Below are 10,174 nucleotides of genomic sequence, written 5' to 3' on the forward strand. Positions count from 1 at the left end.
CTTACTGTGCAGATAGCACGTTAAAATGGATGAGATTAGATTTCTCTGCAGGGTAGCTGAAACAAACTTAAAATTACAGATGGAGGAGCTTGGTCAGTTTTAAGGCCTGTGGTACAGTATCAGGCTGCTAACTCCTCTGAGAGGAGCAAGCTGTGATGTCTGGGAGTCTCCAATTGAAAGGAAACTGGGAGGAAACCCCAGGCATACCCAAAACATGTGGGAGGGATTACGTATGCCATCTACCCTGGGAACCATTAGGAATCCCAAAGGAAGGATGCAATGCTGGGAAAAGGAGTGGAAAACTCCTCTGCTCACCACGTTGGTACTGTTTGCTTGTAAGCTTGATGTCTGGCTCCAAAATGGATTGGCAAAAGCACATACTGCATGTCCTTCATAAAGCATGTTCATCTTAAGAGGGAGGTTTTCCAAGTGAAAGTACAGCATTACTTCATCAGGAAACAATCAGGACTATGTCCCCCTGTATGCAGCACATCTCTATAAGCTATAAAAATAAAACCACTAAAAAAAGCTTCACTCATGCCCTTAAATACAAATCCTTTTTCAGTGTTTGTCTCAGCTCTGTTGGCAGTTTCTAATTTTCATGATGCTCACTGATATCACTGAGCATAGAAAATAAATCTTTAACAAACAGGGAATTTATGTTTTCAAAAATAATAGCATAAGAATTACAGAAAGTACAAGTGTAGAAGGTCAAGCATTAATGGATTGAACAAACAAATACACTTCTTAAATGTCCTAGATTTAATGGTTTGTCTATCTGCTGTCTGGTTGTAGAACCTGAATTCTTTGTTGGCTGAAGAGAAATGGCTGTCTTAAATTCCCAGTACCCTGTTTCTGGATGTTGAATATTCCCATATTAAATTTTAATTAAGCTGGCTGTAGTCTCTGGCAGGTGGCAGTTTTATGTGCTGTACTGCTTCATGTCAACAGAACCAAACATCCTCCAGTCTCTTTTTTTCTGTATAAAAAGTAAAGCAGAAGTACTTCCATGGTTTTTATGATATTCCAGATGATACTATATAGCAAAAATATTTAAATTCTCAACTATAAATCTGCTTAATTTTTGCTTGAACATATACATCTTGCAAAATCTTCAGATATTTATCAATCAAGTGAAACAATACTACGACTAAAAGTGACTGTGATTACACTATTGCTGATTTCTCTTCAGACGCTTCTTTTTTATATCTCTGTGTAGGATTCCCAGGAAAGCAAAACACAGAGTGGCCCAGATTCCTCTCTGGTCATGGATCAGTGAGCCAACGTTTTATTCTCTCGCAGTTAATCAAGGGGTCATTTTGCCTTTTCAGTCAACATAAGTCTTGTAGAGCTTAAGCATACAGTCACGTTCCCTGAGGATCTCCTGAAGTGAGGTGCTGCGGGAGTGTGGGATCTTTGAGTTACTCATGTTTTTTGGCTGTCTGCCTTAGAAGTATAACATTAACCTCTAGGTGTGAAAATGTCCAAAAAAGACCAGGCCAGAGATATATACTTTTAATGATTTGTATCATATCTAAAACATTTCAAACTGTTTTCTAACTTTGAGATGTCATTAATTATTTAAAGAAACCAGTTGGATGTATTTGACTGTCCAGAGGGACATAGGGGAAAGATAAATGTTCAGAGAATGAGGTAGAAAGTGAATTAACTATCTGTGATAGCTAACATTACCATATGGCTTTTTGGGAATGAAAAGACAATATCAATAAACAAATGAATACCGCTTCAGTAAAGCAGGGTATACTGTATACCTCACATGACCTCACTCTTTAAAATTACTTTTGAGTCCAATTAGATACATTCTTACAGCCAATTTTGGGTGTTTAAAAAATAAGGTGACATTCATAGAAGTCTCATGCTACTGTCAATCATTGTTTTTACTGAAAGACCAAGAACATCATGTATTATACATGGTTTATTTTAGGACATTTGAGTTATACATTAAATAAATAAGAGAGTTTAGACATTTACTTCTAAAATAGAAAGTATTAATAGCTTTTTGTATGTAATTGTAGACAACTGTAACTATTTAAGCTTCATTGTGTCTATTCTTGCTGAGATGTGCTCCCATTAAAACCTATGCAGCTGTCTAAACCAGCTGCATTACATCACGTTTCACTTGCACTGTACTCACATAACTGCAACTAAAGCATCTTCTATCACATGAAGTCATTTATTTCTTTTACTTTTCTTCATATCTTTGTTAGTACGTGATTAAACATTCTGCTGGGAGCTGCTGGGTGCTCTTTAGTGCACTGTACTGAATAGATCCAATAAAGACACTGATGCAGAACTGCAGCTGTAAGATGCTGCATGCATGATTTAATCCTATTCAGAGTAAATGATAAAGGTTTAGCCATTGTTGTTGTGCAGATATGGGGTGAGGATCTCTGAAATACTCCTGACTATGCTAAAGAAAAGATTTATAACCTCTTAACCACAGTAGGTCTCTAAGAAAATAAGTTAAACATCTATGCCAAATTGTAAGCAGGGTTCAAATGTATGTTTGCCAAAAGGAAAAAAGGCACAATTTTCCAAATGAGTGTCCAAGTTTGTGTGTATTTACCTGACTAGGTCTCCATGAAGCTGGACATAGAGCCCCTGTCCATTTCTCTGAGCACACAGCTCCTCCACTGTGGTACTGGTGGAGCACAGCACCAGCTGCAGGTCTGTCTGAGGGGTGGAGGAGGCCTGAGGGCCAGACACAGGTGGTTGAGGGTCCACTGTCCCCCCATACAGGCACACACAGCCCCTCTGGGTGTCCCCTTTTAGCCAGTCCCGCTCTCGAGATCCAAATCTTGTCTTCCTCGTAACACACCCCCGACTCCCATTCCGCTTCATGTTACGCTGCTGACATAGAAAGAGTCATCATGACACATGGGTTGACAATAGATACATATCAGCATGCTGGACACCCATAGAGTGTCTAAAGAGCTTCAGGGTTGTTCAAAATGTTATCTTGACCGTCCCATAGGTGCTAGATGGGATTACTTAAACACATATGTGTTGGTAGATAACAATTAGGTAATCTCTAGAATCTACTAACTAAACTTCCATGTAGTTGCACTTGAGTAGGAAAGGGCACATGGACTTAATGATAATCATCAATATCCAGTTTGTGTAAAATATTTAAATCCTGTCATTGAGGATAGTAACAATTGTTTTGTTCTCTGTAGACTCAGCCAAACACTTACTGAAAAGGCTTGTTTGCATTTGCCTAATCACTTGGAGAGATGTTAGCCGGCTGTGCAGTCCCCTAATGTAACTCTGATATCATGCAACACTAAACCGTATAAATGTGATAATGGCTGATGTTCTGCTAATGTCATAACATCTCTGTAAAATCAGCAACTTATGAAACACAGACACACAGGCACAACAAAGGAATTGTGCTATGTATTAATCTATACATTATTCTTGTCCTGGGCTCTGTAGAAGATGCACAAACTTTACATTGTTTTCTGTTCTGTGAAGGATGCACCTTAGACCTCTGCAAGTGATGAAAATCAGGGGAAAATCCATAGTCATCGATTAAATAAAAAAAAATGTCGCTTTTGCCTTAGTTTCCTGGCCACAATTTCCAGGGACCTGCAACATTTTCTATTATACTGTTGGTGATTATTTTGTTCCTGCCAACAGTTAAAACCCAAATTGAGCTGTGACAATTTATTAGATAACTACTGAATTATTTCTTTTTAAATAGCTTTTTAGAAGTTCTCAATTAATACTCTCTTAATTACACTGATCAATTCACTTGGGGAGCCTCTCAATATCAACAGCAGTGTTCAGATAATATTTCATGTTCTATTATATGACTAATGGATCAATGAATTTTGAATGGTTTGCAACACAACTTAGTTTCCCGTTGACGTTATTTTCATAAAATGTGTGAAAATAATTATGTTGTCTTCCATATAATGAGCAGGGTCATGCTGTTTTTATCTCCTGTCAAGGATCATGGAAAAACTTAGCACTAAAAACCCCAACTTTTTAGTATTTTTGCTCATATATTTGGGTATCCAGAGTATAAACGAACCCCCAAATTTTGAGAAGCCATCACAGTTAATGTCTGAAAACTAAACAGGATCTGCACTCCTTGTGTTGTCATCTTGAGAGTCATCATAATGATACCTGCTTTTCTACTGGTAATTCTATCTCCTGCTCTGATAGCACACAGCTGTGCTCATGTCAGTACACTCCCATAGAAGAGATGGGTGGGGTGAGATGGGGCAAGTCTTTTTAGAGATGGTTTATACAGGGTCAAAACCTTCTATGGCGACTGATCCATATTATATCTTGACCGAAGCTGGCATTTCACTTAGACCACAGAGAGACTATGTTCAGAGGTGGAAAGGGGCATTATAGCCACGTTTAACTTGCAGAAATAATCTGAGCATCATTATTACAGAAGTTAATGAGGTGAGAGTGTAACTGTTATGAGGTCAGTCTGAATGTCTCATTTGCTTCAGGTGTACTGCTTAACCCATTTGCTAATCAGCTCTTTTAATTTATCAAAGGAGTGTGTAAGGGAAGCATTAACTTCACTGATGTCTGCTCAGCAATCACCCAGTGGTCAGACCAGTTACAACTGGGCAGCTCCCAGGTATAAATGACTGTGACTGTGATAAAGGGCCTGGCTTGTTAAGAGTGTGCATGTTCAGCTAACCTGTCCTGTAGCAGAGAGTAGTAGATAAATACACTGTATGTTATATTCCCTTCTAATGAAATTAGATGAATTTGTCTGCAAATGATAGTTTTACTGGAGTTACCATTTAGGCTTACAGATGACGTGGTATGTCGCAATAATACAAACTGTACTCTCCATCATCCATATTTAAGCACAAACTTGCATGCATGTAGGGTTTGGATTTATCCCATGATGTAATACACAAAGTCCAATGTTTTAGCAGCCAACAACTTTTAAAAGATAAAAAGTAAGGTTTTATCAACTCAGACAAAATCCATTTAACTTCTTTAATGATGCATTTTTTTAGAGCGGGGTGTATTTCCTTTTTTTCTGATTTTCTGAGCATCATCCCTTCATCTACAGTTTTGTTATGCATACAGAAAACTGAACAACAGCCACATTCTGTGTGCATATGTGTCTGTCTAGCACAAACAATCACAGCAGGCTGCTTCCTAAGGGAATTATGTGTCATTATAGATCATGTATCTTGCCCTACAATTTCATTTAAAGTGTGCAGCAATGGGCCTCCCTGTAAAAGCTTTAACTGCCTTCAGTGTGTGAGCTAACGTGTGTGTCACTGTGGTTTGTGGCTGTTAATTGGCTCTGCTACATTCCTCTTTTAATGGCAATCATCCTCATATCAATCATCAACCAGAGGATATCAATCACAAGGTATCACAGGCATTACATAATATTACAAGGATGCGTTTTCATTCTCGTGCACTTTGCCCTGCTTGACTCACATACTGCAATGTAATAAAGCCTTGACATGTAACACCATATAGAGATATTTATCGGACACTTTGTGAGGCTTGAATCTTCTATAGCAGCAAAGAGACTGTAATTTCTCTCGTTCATGACTTGCCTTTAGCACTCGGATCCCCGTTGCAGCATGGGCTCCATGACCACTGCGGCTGCCGCGACCTGCAGTCTGATTCAGCCCCGCTTGGTGGACCACCGTGTCCGGCTGCCTGTCTATGCAAGCCCCGTTATCTCCGACATCACCTCCTTTCTTGATGCCCGTTTTGGTGTTAGCCGCCTCAACCGCTGTCTTATTATCCACGTCCTCCATCGCCATGTATGATCCCTATTAAGAGCGACAAAAACCAAGAAGCGCCGTCCGGGTGTGCGACAGACAAATTCCCACGGAGAGGTGAAAATTCATCCTGTGTCGGTGCTGCGACGCCATATCCAGACTGAATCTGACCGCTGTCAGATAGGCCTGCTGGAGAGCTGATCAATAAACATTAAATGGGCGGGTTCAGAGTGTTTATTATTCATCAGCCACTGCCCCTCTCTGAAGGCAGACTTGACACATTTACCCCAGGGCAGTCATTTACCACTTGATGCTGCTCACAATGAAAAATCACGATATGCCCTCTGAAGGGCGTGTCTTCATCTACTGTCTGTTTCTGAGTTTGTAGGTCCATTTGTATTACAGTATGAGTGATGTAATTTTCCTTTTATATTTAAAAGCTCTTATAATGCCGCTGTTTTTTTTTTCGTTAATAAGCGAGCAACATCTGGCTATAATAATGAGTGATCCACAAGTTATATTAATGCTGCGCAATCGATAATTTACAACGTTATTCTTTGGCAAATGATTATTTCACTACATTACATATTAAACATTAATAATTTCATACAACAGATAAAATGCCTATAAAAATATTCACCCCTTGGATGTTTTACTCTTTTATTTATTAAAATAACAACAAAAAAACCTCTTTAATGTCAAAGTGAAGACAGATCTCTACAAAGTAATGTAAAAAAAAGTAATGTAAAAAAAGTGACAGCAGAAATATTTATCCCCTTTAAAGTATCAGACATAATTCAATAATGCTAGTAGTCTCACAATAAGTGAAACTGGGATCCCTTGAGTGCAGTGAATGTGCCTCAAGTGACCGTAGTATAAAGATACATGTTTCTGGAAGGTCCAGTCGCTGGTTAATCAGTACTCCTGGTTACCAATCAATTCTTGATTAGAGTTCACCAAAAGGCATGTGGGAGACTCCATGGTTAAGTGGGAGAAAGTTCTTTCATCTGATTAGACCAAAGTGGTGCTTTTTGGCAATCAGACAACACGCTATGTTTGGCAGACACTGCACATCAACACAAACACAACATCCCTGATGTGAAGCATGGTGGTGACAGCATCATGCTGTGGGGATGCTTCTCTAAGGCCAGGCTTGTAAAGATAGATGGCAAAACAAATGGATGTGACAAAATATAGGGAGATATGACGTATTCTCTTACTTTAACCAATCACTGAAAAGCATTTTTAACCCCTGTTTGCTACAGATGCTAACAGCTAAAAATAACGCTTGCTAACTGCCGTTAATCATCAAACAACATCCAGTGTGGATGAAAAATGTGACAAAGCATTTTGCCTATGTGAGTATTGTGAAGCCTACAGCCTAAACCTAGAGCCAGTATAAAATAACACTGATATCCAGTGGTGAAATCGCTATCAACACGAGATAATATAACAGTGGACGGCGGAAATGAACTCCGCTCATGGAAAACAACTGTGTTACTAATAATGGAGAACACAGTGCTGACTCCAAATTTCCGTTAAAATCCTCAACTCCTCGTCACTCTCTGAGTTATCACTTTTTAGAGCTATCACTATGACAGCCATAGCCAAGACAGAGGACTTTACACCTAGTAGGGGTTAGGTGTAAGATTTAAGTTATAACTTTAGCCTACGTTGAAACTATCACAGCTGGTGCAACACCTTAAATGTTAGGGGAGCGTAAAGTAAGAACTTCCGTTCAAACTAGGCTACGTTTGAACTTACACATAGCTGGTGCAACCCATGGCAGACCTCAATCCATTAGAGAATGTGTGGGTGGACCTGAAAAGGGCTGTTCATGCCTAATCCCTGAGCAACATGGCAGAGCTTGAGCAGTTTTGCAAAGAAGAATGGAGTAAAATTACAGTGTTGATGTGCAAGCATGATTAAGACCTATCCAAAGTAACTCAGTACTGTGATAGCAGCCAAAGTTGAATCTAAATTCTGATTTGAAGGGGGTGAATATTATGCAGTCACTTATTTTACATTACATATTATCTGACTGACATTAATATGTAGACATCTATTTTCACGTTGACACCAAAGAGTGTTTTTTGGTCAAAAAATGAAAAAAATCATTTTCACCATGGTTGATTTATAAAATCAATAAAATTTTCAATCACCCAAGGGGGTGAATGCTCTTCAAAGAATCTGTATAACTGCAGATGAAGAATGATTCTTTAAAAAAAAAAAAAAAACTTGACCTTACTGACTACCAACCTGGTTACCTAACCTATGGTAATTTATTGGTGTTTACTATTTTTTTTAACATCCGTATGGCAATTAGATAGATCTTCATCCTTATTAATGACACTGTAAAACCTTATCCAATATTAAAATGTAATTCAAAAGTTTGACTATCCATTGTGAGACAATGGATGGCATCGTTAAGATTTTAGCCAACGTTTATGCTAGTGAATTGATTAGCTAGATTTGCTTAGTAACAAGTTAATTTAATAACACCATATGAATATTTTTTACAGCCATATATCCATGGGTTGAGTCTTAAGTGTCATTAATAACTCTTTTACTCTTGCCATATAAAAAATAAGTATTTCAAGAGTCTAAATGTCGACTGTAAGACGCTTTAAAAAGTTTACAGGTTTGGCAATATGCTAGCTAACTGATACGCTTTTGCTACTTCCAACCTAACCACCTTTTTTGGTAACTAGGCTAATAATAATTTTGGATACTAATTGTTAACATGTCGTGGACTGATTTCTGCTGAAGTCACAGTCCTCTGAATTAGCCTGGTTTAGAATTAAAAACCCAGCAGAGGGTGTAGCTGATTCAATGGTCTGTCCAGGGACCATGGTCTCTCTCCAGCAGGGGTTGTAGCTGATGCCATGGTCCCTGGACAGACCACGGTTTTGGCTACAACCCTCTCATACTAATCCAACGTGGGTTTTTTTTTGGCGGAATATTCACTCACGTTCATATAATCCTTGTTTACAACAAAGAGCCTATATAAAATCCATCGTTATCAATTATGTCAAATACAACAGGGAACATGCCATGAAATTGTAAGGCTGCCTCGCTCCATGTGTTTAATATACAGACGTTTTTATTGTGTTGGTTGACGTTGAATAAAGGGGAACTCTTCACTTTGTCAGTGTATTTCAGAAAAGAAGGAAAAAAAACTCAACTCTCCAGCTACATAGTCCGGTGTTCCCTGGATAATATACCGCTCCTATGAAAGTTTGGCTGAGACGCCAAGAAAGCACAAAGCAATCTGCAGTTGACTGACTTCACTAAATACTGTCCCGGAAACCACTTCAAAATAAAAGCCTGATAAAACGGGGGCAGCTCAAAGTGGCTCTTGAAAAAGGTTATGTTTTTATTTTGAAAAGTACACCACAAGCGTCGTCGTTTCTGTTCAGGATTCTTACCGAGTGCCGTCTTTCCATCTTCAGCTCACAGAGCTTTAATTCCCGCTGACTCATGGCGTTTGCGGTCATTCTCTTGTCTCCACAGTAAAAATACGCTCATGTTTCATTCATGGCTGCATATTAAACTGTTTAGTTCACGTTTGATCTAAATATGAGCGCGTTTTGACACAAAACTGCCGTCAGTTCACAGACTGATCCGCTGCAGACAGCCTCTCAGCTGTCATTCTCTCTGGGCAGAGCTCAGCTGTTCCTCCGCCACGCAGTATTTACAGTATCCTATCTGAAGTGAAATGAAGATGAATCGAAGTTGCGCATGCGCAGGTAGTCTACAAGTGTGAGAAAACGGGGTACTGCGTATACATGGCACAATATCCCGTTTTCTTTTGGAAAGGTAGCAAAAGCGGGTTTCTCCAAACCGGGATACTGTAATATCTCGAGTATCCCGGTTATGAGTCATATCCCGGTTTTAATCATAATCGGGATACCGAGTTTACATGCGCAAAGAGAAACCCGGTCATTCATATTCCCGTATACATGAGAAAAACTAGTATCCCGGTTTCTGATCACTGAATCATATCTGCTCAGGCGCCTGTGATGTTATTTTACAACACCAGACGAGCTCATGCCACTTCTTCTGTCTGGGAGCAGGCCTGTTGCCTTCACCTGCAGGCCAGGCCGCAGTGCTTGCAAACTTCCTCAGGCGGGACATCCACTCTGACTCTCCCATTGCCTTGTGGGACTTGGATTTTCAACGCTGCGCCTTTAGTGACATAAATGTGGAAGCTTGTTTTCTAAATTTAAATTTAAATTACAACAAATCACTGTTTGACAATAAAAATGATAATTTTCTTTAAAATATAGTAATTACACCACAATATGAACCACTGAAGATATTTTGGCAAAGTTTGAAGCTACGACATTAACATGGTGTCTATAAATAGTACGTATTATCTCATAAGAAGTCCATCAGTATGTTTCATCTTGTCTCAGTATAACAGAGGT

General features: G+C 39.1%; 1 protein-coding gene across 1 annotated transcript in view; it reads right to left on the bottom strand.

Annotated features, from left to right (window-relative positions):
• The window catches only part of phlpp2 (PH domain and leucine rich repeat protein phosphatase 2), a 58,229-nt gene extending 52,325 nt beyond the window's left edge, over window positions 1-5,904 (bottom strand). The window contains exons 1-2 of the mRNA XM_041788523.1: window positions 5,574-5,904; window positions 2,588-2,868 (exon numbers count right to left, since the gene is read on the bottom strand). Coding sequence (XP_041644457.1) covers window positions 2,588-2,868; window positions 5,574-5,786 — 494 coding nt within the window. The 5' untranslated portion in view covers window positions 5,787-5,904. The remainder of the gene's footprint in view (window positions 1-2,587; window positions 2,869-5,573) is intronic.
• Window positions 5,905-10,174: the final 4,270 nt, after the last annotated feature.

This window comes from Cheilinus undulatus, linkage group 1, assembly GCF_018320785.1.
Source record: "Cheilinus undulatus linkage group 1, ASM1832078v1, whole genome shotgun sequence".
Lineage (NCBI taxonomy): Eukaryota > Metazoa > Chordata > Actinopteri > Labriformes > Labridae > Cheilinus > Cheilinus undulatus.